The sequence below is a fragment of the Oryzias latipes genome, chromosome 8 (genome assembly GCF_002234675.1).
Source record: "Oryzias latipes chromosome 8, ASM223467v1".
NCBI lineage: Eukaryota > Metazoa > Chordata > Actinopteri > Beloniformes > Adrianichthyidae > Oryzias > Oryzias latipes.
In genome coordinates this window covers 5243556-5257566 of record NC_019866.2, presented here as the reverse complement: position 1 = coordinate 5257566, position 14011 = coordinate 5243556, and the positions used below count along the sequence as shown (strand labels likewise).

Sequence of the window (14011 nt, the reverse complement as noted above, 5' to 3'; positions counted from 1 at the left end):
CTTTACCCAGTGAAAATGAATTTTGGGCATAGTGAACCACCCCCCCTTCAAAAAAATGATGACATCACAGAAGGAGAAACCATAAAAAAATTTATGGCTGCTATGGAGATAAAACCAGCAGGAAAGCTCCCATTTATGAGTGTATTTTTCATGAATTTGCTCTGACCAGTGTGGCAGAGGCAGAAGGGGAGAGTGAAGGGCCTGAAGCAGTTGTCAGCCAGCGAGGCCGTGATAAAGGGCGGCGGCGAGGGCAGAGGCCAGATGTGCCTGTGGGACATACAATGCCGCTCGCTTCTTTAAATTCTTTTTTCTTTACAGTTGATCTTAATAAACTCAAAAGAATTTGGTGAGGGAAAGTACATTGAAGCCATAGATCATGTCTAATTTGAACTGGTAAAAAGACTGAACATTACTAAAATCACTAAAAATACTTCAAGTTCAATCTGATGTCAAATTGATCACGTTTGATCAAATATCTGTCTTTTTAATTCCTTAGTTTCTCCTGTTTTTGAGTTTTTCTAGCTGATCGCAAACATAGATTTTTTGTTTGTGCTTGATTTCGTCCCCCAGATGAGAGCAACCCTCCTAAATCCCCCTGGGGCATCAGCATCATGAAGAAGACGAAGAAGGCGGGGCCTAAAGCTTTCGGCGTGAGGCTGGAGGAGTGTCAGCATGGTGCAAACAACAAGGTTAGCCACAGTCACCTTCACCCCCTCCCTGAATGCAGGGATATTGTACTGTGTTCTTCATCTGTGCTCATTTTGTCTCAGTTCATCCCCATGATTGTTGAGATATGCTGTGGTCTGGTGGAGGATATGGGCCTGGAAAACACCGGAATCTACCGAGTGCCGGGGAACAACGCCATGGTGGTGCTGCTGCAGGAGCAGCTCAACAAAGGGGTGGACATCAACCCTGCAGAGGAGGTGGGGCAGCGATCAGCACGTCATCAAATGGAGGACAGGAAAAACACAAGATGTCCAACTGTTTCTTTTCTCTTGTGCAGAAGTGGCAGGACCTCAACGTTGTCAGCAGCTTGCTCAAATCTTTCTTCAGGAAACTTCCAGAGCCGCTGTTTACCAACGGTAAGTCCAGACGTGCTGCAACATGTCAGCAAGCAACTGTCACCAATTCATGCCAAACCATTCAGATTCATATCCCTTCTATTATCTTAACAGACAAGTACAATGATTTCATTGATGCCAATCGGATAGAAAACGCCACGGACAGACTGAGGACCATGAAGAAACTGGTTTGTGTTTCCATGCATGAATTCCTTAGATCGGGCGGTTTGGCTCGGCTGACGTTCGTCTCCAGGTCAAACAGGTTTCTCTGGGTTTTTTTTCCCCGGCAGATCCGAGACCTTCCAGATCACTACTTTCACACTCTGAAATTTCTGGTTGAACACCTAAAAACTGTAGCCGACCACTCAGACAAAAACAAGGTGTGTGCGAAAACTTAGATCTAGACTTTGTTTTTGTTTTTGGGATATTTTGGTTAGTAAGCACCCATCCTCTTCTGCTTTCCAGATGGAGCCGCGTAACTTGGCTTTGGTGTTTGGACCGACGCTGGTCAGGACCTCTGAGGACAACATGAAGGACATGGTCACACACATGCCCGACCGCTACAAGATAGTGGAGACGCTCATTCAACATGTGAGCCAAGTGAAGCATGCACACGCACACGTTTTCTGAAACCCTACAGCTGAACATTTCCGTCATGTCATCCCCCTGTAGTGCACGTGGTTTTTCACTGAGGAGCTGGACAAGGACGAGAAAGTAAGTTGATTATAAAAAATTGAAAAATTTAAAGCATTAAATATCTGGTGAAGTCAAAGACTGCAAAATAAAAATTAAAAATCTGATTGCAAGCTGCAAAAACACAAGAAAATGCTACAATTCAAGATGAAAGGATAAATAAAAACTCAGTTTTGCTGAATTACCCTGTTGTATTTTGACTTTTTATCATTTAAAACATTTTTGTTCTGTGCTGATGTTGTAAACTCTAAAATGATGAACAAAACAACAAAAGTAAAATAAAAATAAATTTGAGCAGTATGTGTTAACATTTAATCACGAAACAGGCCATCCAACATATATTTTTTAAAAACTCTAATTGCCAAAAGTTGAAGGATTCTTTTGCAAATGTAGTTGCAAAAACAGCCAAAATAGTTTATATTTGGAAAAAAAAGAAGCTCTAAATAAGCAGAAAATTAATAATTTCAAAAGCTACGTGACTTTTTCAATCTTTGGATCTTGCTTATACAGGTCAGCCTTCTTTCATTTTATTATTCTAGCTGTGTTTTTGATATTCTTCCCTAAACTTCTGTAAAATGTCTTCAAATAAACTTAAGTTCTATAAAACACACTGATTGTGCAGCATAAGGACTTAAACGGCCAAACCATGTTTCCCACACTTCTGGGCTTTACACCTGGAGTTAAGTTTTTAAAGAAAATTGTGTTTTTGGTGTTTTTCAACTGTTCCCTGCGGCATTATAAAATTGCAGCTCAATATTGCATTTCTGAATATAACCTTATACAAATTGTGCTGTTTTAAAAAGATCTGATTTGGGACGTAAAAAATACTCTGGGTGCGCCACAAGCTCCCCGTTCCAAGCTCTCAGCAATGGGAAGGGAGGGCGGGGTTGCTTCGTGCCAACAATCGTGCCCACAACTCTAACAAACTCCTGGCGCTCTGCAGAAACTATGTCCTAGCAAACCAAACTGGTTTTTGATTTTGACTAAAAACGGCATCAGCATCATAAAAAACAACAGGGAACGCTTTAAAAATAGATCAAAAGAGTTTCTGTCACCACCTGACTGAGCTGAAAGGTTTGCAAACATTTTACCACCTGAAGTGTTAATGATTTCCTAGGGATGTTCAATAAAGAAATAAAAAGTACAACTCCTGGTGCTTTATTACTTTAGTCTTTTTTTTGTGTTGGTCTTGGTGAACTACGTGGCCTAAAAGCACATCAGACTCATGTCTTGGAAATGACATCACATACATGCAGGAAATACTTCACCTAATGTCAGGGCCCTGATTTAGTTGTCAGGTAAACACAAAAGTGAAACAAAAACCTTTACACAATTATGAGTTAAAGGATCTGGTTTGCTTCTAAGCAGCAGACAAACATCACTGCTGTTACTGATGTTTTTTTTTTTTTTTGGTTAACCTTTAAGACACCAGTGGACACGGAGGACGTGCAGCCAGCCCCCAACATCGACCACCTGCTGTCCAACATAGGCAGGACCGCTCCGCTCGGGGAGGCTTCAGGTGAGCTGGCCCGCCCCCACGTTCCTTTATGCACTTCCTGAGACGACCAGCAGGGTTTCAACCTGAAACCTGAATGTAATGCTGCTTTTAGTTTGCAGATGGAAGCTGGAAATTCCCCAATCTTATATTAGTTTTGCTTCTTTTTTTTTCTAAAGCTAGAAAGTTCCTATAGGAAACGTGGTTGATTATAGGTTAATATCAGATGTTAAAAGTAATCTTATCTGTTAAGTTGGCAAGAAATCATTTGACTCTTTCAAAGCCTTTGAAAGTTTGTCCCAGTTTACACCGAGAGTTCCCTACTTTCCTACAGAACTGGAACGCAGCATGAGAGCGAACATCCGTTAGTCCTCAGAGTGTTTCTGTGTTCAAAAGCGTGCATGCACTTCTCTTTTCTGCTGCCCCCCCGTCTCATTGCTCAACTTTGACTTTCTCTTTGCATTTCTGCATTTCCTTCTCTTAGCTGAGCCTGTGGAGCAGCCACTGCGGTAGGATGGGGACTCCCGTGGCAATATGTGTGTGGGCGAGTGTGTGCATCCCACTGTGAAAGCAGAATCATGTGCCAGTGCGTCAGTGGTGTCCATGGCTTGTGTTTCTCCATTACCCTCAAAGCTTCCCAACTGCCTGGGGTTTCTTTCAAATCAGTTCATCTCAGTCTCGTCTTGGTCTGACTAATACCTTAATGGATCACATGAGGGGTGCTGGAGCCTTTGAGCTCCACCTGGTGTCGCTTCACTCACTGCAGTGTCTCTAAAAGGAACTCCTGGTGGTGCTGGGTTGGATGCCAAATTAAAGTCTCAATGCCTAAAAGAAATTAGACTCCAGATGCCCAGACCAATATTTATGCAGCTACAGTTTCAATGTTTAAATGGACACATTTTCAGTTAAAGCATGTACTTTAAATTTCATACAAATTTAAATTTTGGAATACTGCTAACCAGCTTTAAAGTCCCACTCCGATCATTTTTTAATCTATTTTAAAAACATTCTCAGTGGCCTTTTAATTATGGTTATGTTTTTTACCAAATACCAAAAAACCTGCAGACATAATTTCTGTTAAGTGGACGGGAGTTCATTAGAATTTCTCCTTAGAGTTGTAGGCGGGGCTGTTGGCCTGGAGCAACCCCCTCCCCTTGCCCTCCTAACTGCTGAGAGCTCTCTGTTTACAAGCTCTACCACTAGCTTGCGCCCCCAGCCTAACATCACCAGTGCAATAAAAATGGTGAGCAGCATCTGGGCTATCCAGCCGTACAGTTTTGATCCAGATTCCAGCTCAGACGAGGAAAACAAAGACGTTCATGGATGCATCAGAATGGAGCAGAGCAGGGCGGTCGTGGCCAGCCCAGCGTATTTTCGAGCGTATATTCTTTTCTTTTTAAATTAAAAAATACTCAGAAATACGATTTTGCACTTAATTTTCTTTAAATATGTCCTCCGTCTTTAAAAAATGCCACAAGAACATGTTAAAAACACCATTTTCTTTGGAGTGAGTCTTTAAGGTCGTAACTAGAAAGAGTAAGTTTATACCACTAAAGTGTTATTGGTAATCCATCAAAAAGATGGATGTTTTAAAGTCAAAATATTAGTAAAAAAAATAAATTAAATTCACTTTTTAATGATAGTTTTTTAATCACTTATTTTGCAAATGATGCCATTAAAAAACGTTTTCACAAAAATTTTTATTGGAATAAAAAAAACGTTTATAAAAGCTGCAGCAAAATTCAGTGTAATTAAAAATAATTAGGCATGATGAATTTGACAAGCTTTCCATGCCTGAAAAGAGATTACACCTCTGTAAATGCACCAAAAAAAGGTCTGAAATTAATTACAAGACATTTTAATTTTTTCTTCTGTTTTCAAATTTAAAATTAGACACATAATTGAAATAAAACTAAAATTGTTTTAGTACTAAAATAACATTAACTCTACTGCTTTACAGGCACGTATTTTGATCAAAAATGTGATTTCATGGGATCCGTCTGCTGATTTTAGCTGTCTAATAGCTGTTAATATCTGTCTCTGTGTTTTTGTTTTACTGTTAAACGCTGAGTCAGCATAGAGATGATGATCTGCTGTGACAGACGGGTTAAACGATGGGAAAACCTCAACAAAGGTGTTCATGAAAAGCAACTTTTACTCCAGCTGAAGCTGAAAAGGACACTGCTCCACCTGGAATGCCCGCCTGTCCCACGCATCCCTCTGGATTTACTCGAGAGTTTTGAGTCTTTCGATCCATGACGGATGAGACAAAAGCGGCTCTCCTTTTCCATGTTTGTGCCTGTGCGGGAATGCTTTTTTATTTCCTGGATGGTTTCTGTCACTGGCTGATGTCATCGGTGTGTGCTGTGGTTTCCTAATGCAGTTTCTCAAATGTCAAACTGCTGCTTCCCCTATCACCAAAGTCCCCCCGCCGTGCTCTGGTGTGAGAATCTGCTCTGGGGTTTGACGTGGTGAGAGGGCACAAAGGAAAATCCGGCTCAACGGGATGAAAATCCGCTCTGTGCATCAAAGTGTGCACAGCAATTCTGAACATTTTTTCCTCTGTGTCCTCCGCCATGACTGCTCTGATTTTGGCGTCCATCTTTTCTGAACCGCTGATGGTTTTGTTTTCTTCTTCACAGACTCAACCAACAGTGATTCAACTAAATCGAAGGTAGTGTCTGCCTCAGTGTCTGGAAGTTTTTTTCTCCTTTTTCAGCATTGAGGTGACATTTCCTCATCTTTCAGGGATCTTGGGGATCAAAGAAAGACCTGACGGCCAAGGACTTCCTGGCTCTGTCCATCATGTCTGCCGTGACGGGCCGCAAACGCAGGAGGGGCCGCAAAAACCGCCGTGTGGGCAGCAGCACCGACGACGACTCTGAGCATGAGCCAATCAAAGCTGGCCATCTGGGGCCAGAGGAGGAGGAGGAAGAAGAGGAAGAGGCGGTGTCTCCAGAAGCAGGGTCTGCTCCTCGAGCAGAAGGAGAGGAGGATGACAATGAAGAGGAGGAAGACGAAGAAGAGGAGGAGGATGAGGAAGTTGCAGGAAGCAGAGGAAAGGAGGAGGTTGTGGAGGAGGCGGCAGAGGTCGTGCCCAGCTCCAAAGAGGAAGAGGAGGCGAGAGCTAAGCGGGCGGTGGTGTTGTTGAGAGATGAGGAGGTGCAGGTCAAGGCGAATGGTCCACAGTGGCGAGCGCCAGACGACGCTCGCTCCATAGTTTCTGGTTACTCCACACTTTCCACGTTGGGGCGGAGCTTAGGGTCAGAGGGGAGGGGCGAGGATGCTGATGACGAGCACAGTGAGCTGGTGAGTGAGACGGACAACGAGAGCGGCTTCGCCTCACGCTCTCTGACCCAGGAGAGACCGGAAAAACACCCAGCAGCCCCAGCGACCGCAGCCCCGCCCCCACGCAGCTTCCTGTACTCACAACCCAAATCCCTCTCTCCCAACCCTCTCACCCCCGCCACTGCCCTGTCACCCACGCCTGACTCTGCAGAGAGGGGCGAAGGACGGGCACGCTCCAACACCGCCTCCTCCTCCTCCTTCTCCTCCTCCTCCACCGCTCACAAGCTGCACTCGCGGCCCTCCTTCAACTCCCACAAACTGATCCAGTGCGACACTCTGGCCCGGAAGAAGGCCAAAGCTCGCTCCGTGGACCTCCTGGAGGCTCCGAGTGAGGGGACAGGCTCCGAGCCAGACTCTACCCCCGGGTCAAGGCGGGACACCTCCAGATCCAAACCTTCCTCTGGCAGCAGTCAGGAAAGCCTGCGTCAAGCCCGGCCCAGAGCGGCCGTCCTGCCCAGCGAGGCCGCCTCCTTCACCCCCATCGGAGCGGGCGGGAGGACCCTGGCCGAGCAGGTCTGCGCTCGGCTGCTGGGTTCGGCTGATGACCTGCGCAGCGTGGAGCGCCGCAAACCACTGTCCCCCGAGACGCGTAGGAAGAGGCGGGTGTGGCGGAGGCACACCGTAGTGGCCTCGCCGACTGAGACGTCCAACAAGAGACCTCCCCTTACCGCCAACGAGTTCCCCTTCCCTCCAAAGAACCAGGGGAAAACACAAGGGCTGCCTCCGAGCGTAGAGGGCCTCGCACGTCAAACCCCCCCCTCAAGATTCCACCAGTACCTGTGAGTGCCGACCGGGTTAAGAGGGTTCTTCTCTAAGCTCCGCCTGCGTGGCGGCAGGTGTTCCAGTGTTGCCAAAGCTTTTCTTTTCTATCTTTTACAAATGTTTTTATTTTTATTTTTAAGAAACGCAGACACAAACAAGCATCCTTCCTGCCTAACCACAACCAATTCAAGGGTTCAATCCCTTCAAATGACCAAAGTGCGCTGCGGAACGGCGGCTTTTCTCTGGTTCTCGAGGAGAACGGTGCTTCATGTCAAAGGAAAAACACAATGAAACAAATCAAAAAACTGACTTTAGGACCATTTCAACAGATCAGTCTTCCAGTGTCTCCCTCCTCCGACCACAGACACTGTAAGCCCCCCCGAAAATATGCCTTCAATCAGAAAACACATTTCTCTCTCCCTGTTAATAATCTTTGTGTTTGCGCAACAATACTTATGTCTGGGCGTGAAAGTGTTTGTGTTTTAACTGTTTTGTAACATTTGTAAAAAGCCTTGTTAAGTTAACCTTGTAAATATAGATTTTTTTTTTCGTTCTTTTTTTTATGGTTTACAAAATGTGCGTCCAGGCACACAGACATTTTTTTACAGAATGTTACTTGAAATGCTTTCCTTAATATATTATTTGTTTATACTCTCTATATATATTTTATATGAAAGTTAAAAAAAAAGTACTTTTATTGGGATTTAACCTGTTGGGCGTACCTGTTAACAGGAGATGAGGTTCCTATTTCCTCATGGAAGGCCTTTCTGGGATTCACAGCACTGTGCAGGAAACCTTTATCTCACCAGATTTTCAATAAAAGACATAAATATCCGCATGTAGCATGTAATCCCAGGTCATCTGGATTACTTTGGGAGTTTGCAGGCAGTTTGCTGCTTTGTTGTTTTGGACTTGTGCGCTTTGAAGAAATGGGTTCTCCTCGTGCACGCGATCTGACGAGGTCAATAGAAAAAGATATGGGGAGCACAAGCGACTTTTTCTTTAGCGAACCCTCTCTGGAGCACATGTATCACTGCTGGGAAACGTGACAAGGAAACTTCCTTGAGGTCAGGTCACAAATAAAACCTACCTCACTGGAGAAATGGTACAACAGAAGCCGACTTCTATTGTTTCCTTCTTGATGCAACAACAGGAGGTACAATCAGCAAACGAAAACCAGTGAGGAGTTCTAGAAAATCGGATCCTTTCTTACCTCAAGATTCCTCTACAAGTGCCTGATTTCTGGAATGTGTTTTGGTTGTGCTGTGCCATGCGCGTTTCTCGTCTTTCTGTCCTTTCGTTGTTTCTGGGTCTCCTCCCTTCTTTGTTGCGGCTGATGCTGCAGCTTACGGCCCTTGGATGTGTACATTAAAGACCCACTCCGAGCATCTTTTCATCGATTTTCAAAGCATTCCCAGTCTTCTTGGGAAATTAATTGTCATTTTCTAGGTCATAGTTTCTGCAGAGCAGCAGTAACTCATCAGAAAATAAGTTCTGGGCGGGACCATTGGCGTGGAGCAATACCTCCCGCCCCCTTTCTGAGAGCTCTCTGTTCACGTGATCTCCGGCTAGCTAACAGACCACCAACCTAACATTAACGGTGCAAGAAAAATGGCGAGGAAAATTATCCTCTTTAAGTAAATGCATCATAATGGAGCGGGGCAGGGAGCTTGTGGCCCGCCCAGCGTATTTCCTTGGTGACAAACGCTCTGCCCCGCTTCATGATCTTTTTCTAACCGCACTTTTTTTCATCTTCTCCTGATTCACAATGATTTGAACAAAGAGATACTCAAATTTTAAGATGACTTTTCGCAGTACATGTAACAAATGCCACAATAACGTGATAAAAACACAATTTTCCTCGGAGTGGATCTTTAACTACGATGAAGCTGAGCGAGAGGGTTGTTGAAAAGCACACTTTTGGCCAGGAGCAGGTCTACGAACTCCCTCCTCCTTCAGCAGAGGCGCCAACAGCTGTTTTCTGTGTTGCTGAGAGGGGAATAAAAGATAGCACAGTACTCTAAGCTGCTTTTCACGATAAACTGAGTTTATCTCGCTTTGCCTAATGACCCAGTGAGTGAATATAGTACACCTTAAAAACCGTTTTAGGAGGTCTTACCAAGATAACATCCAAGTTCCTGAAGATGAGCTAACCGCCCACCACTTCCTTGAAAGGAAACCTCATCTGTCGGTGTGTCGTCTTAATGTTTTATTGTTAAAAATCTCTGTACATACATCTCAACATGTAACATACTGTATGTGTACATTTTGAATTGCTTTAACTAATGAGAATGACTGGACTGAAAGAATGTCCGCCTGAAATCATTTCCTTATAGCTGGTTGCTTTAAAGCAATGTTAAATGTTGTATGATGTAAATAAACAGAACTATGTTTAAATTAGTGGGTGCTTCATTTTTTTGTTTTACACATTTTACCTTTTTTCAAGATGCAAATTGAATGGAGCAAACATTTGTGGAAAAGGGTGAAATGTCTCTCTCTAGTGGCGGTCTAGGGTATTGTCAAATCAAGCTTTGGTTTACTGTTTTTTATTTATTAAACTTTTACTTTCGAGTCATTTAACAGCAAAAAAAATGTACAAATGACTTGAAATTAAGAAGAAACAAAAGTTACTTCTTTAAACCCATTTCATACCTCCTCCGTTGACTCCTGTCTTCATTTCCTTGCTCTTCTGCCTTGTGATCGTCTGTAATCACAGAGGCGACGCGCAGCAGTTTCCTTTCTGCAGCTCTTCAGACTTCCTGTGTTTTTGTTTGTTTCTTTTCTGAGCATGCTCAATAACACATGACACTTTCAATTAGAACTTTTCTTTATTTCAACGTGTTAACACACAGCTGTTAAAATCTTTGCACCAGTTTGGTTTTGTTTTGGAGGAAATGGCCAAATTAACTAGTTTATTATCTGGAGGGGATATGCAACTTTGAAAAAAACATGGAACAGTGTACGCCAATGGTATGACTACATTGTAACCTGGAAATTATTTTGGGCTGGGTAAACATTTCCTGCTATTTGTTTAGATTTTTTTTTTTTACATTTCCACCTGAATAAAACTGGGACAGAAACGAATAAAGAAATAAAAAAAAACGTCCAGTAGACTATTGCATTGCAGTGCAATGACTTTCCTGACAAACTGATGATAGAAACCAGGTTTGAAAAGAAAAGTAGTCCCATTTTTTGTCCTTTTTGAATCGGTTTCCCCTCCCTGGGAGCAGTCCTTCACTGCGCAGCGCCCTGGTCCTGGTCTCTGCTCAGCTTGCTCTGCAGATGCAGCTCGGAGTTCTCGGCTCTCAGTCTCTCCAGCTCCACCTCCAGCTCCTGCAGCCGAACCTGCACGCTCTCCGTGGCTGCTCCGGGCTCCACGGCGCGCCTCAGCCGGTTGTTCTCCTCCTCCAGGCGGGACATGCACTTCTCCAGCTCCAGGTACTCCTGCACCAGCTCCTGCTTGCTCATGTTCTGCAGGGTCTCGACGTGGTACATCTCGTAGGTTTCGGAGAAGTCCCTCTGGAGAAACTCTCCACCTGCATTCCCCGGCCTGCCGATGCCGTCGCTGCCTCCGCCGCTGCCGTCATCGTCGTCGTCCTCCTGCTCGTTGTCAAGGACCTCCTCCTCGCTGCCGGTCTCCTCTGGGCGACCGCCGACCCCCAGGGAGCGCCGGGCCTCGGTGTTGAGGTCGGGCTCCTCTCGGTCGTGTTCGTCCATCAGGAACTGGGTGGTGTTGTAAGGAGCAACGGGGAGCCCTTTGGCGAACATCTCCTCCCTCATGCGCGAGGCTCTCAGAGTCTCCCTTTCCTCTAAGGCCTTCTTCTCCTCCCAGGAAAGTTTGTTGTAGGGCTTCCAGTTGCGCTTCTTCTTGGAGGTCCTGCGCCGGTGCCTCTTCTTGCCCAGGCGCGCGTCAAAGCCCGCGTCGGAGTCAATGAGCAAACTCGCCACTTGCACTTGGTTCAAAGTCTCCTGCAGCGCTCTGTCTTGGCCGTTTTTTCTGAGCGGATTGTGGCTGTTGGCGCTTATTGGAAGGCCGTCGGGCGCGCGCTGAAACGGCGTCGCGTTTGGGTACTTTGAAAGCTCGCTTCCGTCTGCTGAAGCGGGACACACCTCTCTCTGTCCGCCTTTCACTTGCCACAAGTTGCCTGTGTTGATATTCCCGTGGTTCTCCGCCCGCTGCTTCTGCTCTCTCTGGCGCCCCCTGTCGGCGCTCTGTGGTCCATCATGGTAGCTGACTGGGAGATGCTCCAAGGCGTCCCTGCGGCTCTCACCTGATGGGCAACCTAAAGATTCCAGTTGATGGCTCTCCTCCATTGGCTCTGTCATGATGGTAATCTTCCGAAAACTCCTTTTCAAAACATCCTAGGTATAGTTCATTGCATCAGAATTGATCTCAAAAGTTCGTTGAAAAAATCAAAAATTAAAAATATTAATTTCTACAAGAAGTGAAATTCCAAAAACTTAAGTTTTTTCGTTTGAAAAAAAAAAACTCGTTGAGTAAAAGTAAACTACCAAATAGTCAACACTTCTTACTCCTCCAAGGGTTTGTCAGAGCAACTATCGCTAACTACTATTAACTGTTTCGTTGTCAGAACTACCGTTAAACCAACGACTGCGTCCTGGCGCCACAACAGTATCCACTATGCTACCCAAAAAAGAGGGAGCTCGCCTTTATATACGAGCTCCGCCTCTGCCATTGCGCATGCTGTTTCTTTTTAGGTCAGATGTATTGTGGGATATGTAGTTCTGGTTACAATGGAACATGATGGTAAATACAAAAAATTAACTACATAGCCCAGAAGTCAAGTATGACAGATCAACATTTTAACCAATCAAATTACATGTTGTTTGGAACACTAAACCCCACCCTTCCGTTTATTGATTGGACAGGAGAACAATTTTGCTGTTGCCAAGCTTGACTTTTTTTTTGATTGGTTACTTTTAATGTCAGTCAGACCTGCTTAATCCGCACTAAAAAGAAGGTCCGTACGTTTTTAACGGGCGCTACTATTGACATGGGAAGGGAGTTACTGTCGTTCCTGAAATGAGAACAAGTTACAATATAAGTATTTTCAGATGAGAGAACGTAAAAGCAAATAAAAAATTAAAGTTTTTAATTACAGTTATGGTTTTGTTTTATGTTATAGCCATTATACTATAAAAATTAAAAAAAGTAAAAAATGTGAACCTCCTACTTTTCAAGATGACTTAGGAAATCCTTTAACGAAATCTAGTCCCCTTTTATAATTCACCTTTTTAAAAAGAGTAAATGATATCCTCCACATTTAGTGTTATAAAATATGTGTCGGTGTATAAAGACCTAACGTACCTGTACAATTTGGTTGGTGAAATGTGCCGGGTTTGTTTATTTTTTGTGTTGTGCGGAGTGATACAATTTGTGACAGGAGCTCGCGCTAACTCAGGAATCAGCGTAAACAAACGACATTTATAGTGAAGCTGCAGCTGCGATCACATCCTCGATCCCTCGTTGTCCAAGGGAGGGTCAGGCGAGCTCACACTTGCTCAGTAATCCTGTTTCAAGTGGACGGAGTGGTGTAGATCAGTTTTGGGTTCTTCTGCGTAACCCCAGAATGCAGCGTTTACACGGTTGTTTTCGTGTTACTAGCTAAGGATAAGACAGCTAGCTAACGTTGGCTAAGCGTTAACGTTGGTTAGCGGATGGTCGATGCGCGCTGTCGCTTGCAAACTAATCACTTAATCATTTCCACATAATGTGAAGGCATACGCACTCTCTCCAAAAAATGAACCTAATGCTTGGGCACGATCATCTTTTATTGGAAATCGTTCCTGGCTGGGGCCCTTTTTGACAGAAAACGTCACTCTTCATAAAGCTAGGCTAGCAATTGCTAACTAGCTCGAGTTACAACTAACTTGTTAAAAATAGTAAACCACAAGTTTACTGGTTTAATAATAAATAACCGTTTTATGTCAGGTAAAGCAATAAAAAACATGAATATTTAGACTAGACGGAAGTGAAAGCTATCTGCTAACAAGGCCAACGTGTGCTTTACTGGATCCGCATATTTCCTGGAGGACGTGTGTATTTCTGTTACGATTTTCCACAAAGAAGTTTTTTGGCAAATTGAAAACATTCGGTCAGTTTTGTGTAAACGTCGACAGCTTTTATAGGATTTTTATGTTACCTTTTGTGAATGTTTCCCCCCCCCCCCCCCCGAAATATCCTATCACAACAGCTATTCGGTAAACTGTCAAAGTGCCAGGAAATAGACGGTACCCGATCACCCCCCCCCCAAGCAACGACGCCCCCCCCCCCCAGTCTTTTTGTTAGGATTTCTATAAACTCTTGCAGAACTACCATGTTGCTACTTTGCCTTGTACACGTGCAATTTGAATTTTAATAAAGAAAATACGAGAAACCTTTTGGAGTGTAGTATTTTTTGTGTGGCGTTGCACATTCTTTTTATACATAGAGCTTGTTTTGCAGCTATTTTTATTTTTCTACTAGAGCTGTGTTTCTGCACCTTTGGAATGTAGTTCGCCTCATTACACTTTTTATAATCAGTTTTGCAGTAGTTAATGGAGAAAAATGGTTATTCGGTTAGTGACCTCATCCAGCTGCTTACTGGTCTCCCCCCTAACTGCGTGTAAACACCAGGGATCCCATGGATAC

At 44.2% G+C, this 14011-nt stretch overlaps 2 protein-coding genes across 10 annotated transcripts in view; one reads left to right on the top strand and one right to left on the bottom strand.

The window, feature by feature from the left end:
• The window catches only part of arhgap23 (Rho GTPase activating protein 23), a 65437-nt gene extending 55678 nt beyond the window's left edge, over positions 1-9759 (top strand). For 7 of the 9 annotated variants that reach the window (XM_023957403.1, XM_023957400.1, XM_023957397.1 and 4 more), the window contains 10 exons: positions 571-689; positions 771-923; positions 1004-1082; positions 1176-1249; positions 1352-1441; positions 1527-1652; positions 1734-1775; positions 3180-3273; positions 5892-5923; positions 5998-9759. In XM_023957403.1, coding sequence (XP_023813171.1) covers positions 571-689; positions 771-923; positions 1004-1082; positions 1176-1249; positions 1352-1441; positions 1527-1652; positions 1734-1775; positions 3180-3273; positions 5892-5923; positions 5998-7380 — 2192 coding nt within the window. In that variant the 3' untranslated portion in view covers positions 7381-9759. Of the gene's footprint in view, positions 1-570; positions 690-770; positions 924-1003; positions 1083-1175; positions 1250-1351; positions 1442-1526; positions 1653-1733; positions 1776-3179; positions 3274-3733; positions 3786-5891; positions 5924-5997 lie in introns of those variants that run through there. The other 2 variants (XM_023957405.1, XM_023957406.1) reach the window with 2 other exon arrangements.
• A 409-nt stretch (positions 9760-10168) lies between these two features.
• hexim1 (hexamethylene bisacetamide inducible 1) lies at positions 10169-12016 on the bottom strand. The gene has a single exon (XM_023957407.1). It carries the CDS (start codon positions 11683-11685, stop codon positions 10594-10596), a length of 1092 nt encoding a protein of 363 aa, XP_023813175.1. The 5' UTR covers positions 11686-12016; the 3' UTR covers positions 10169-10593.
• Between the last annotated feature and the right edge of the window lie 1995 nt (positions 12017-14011).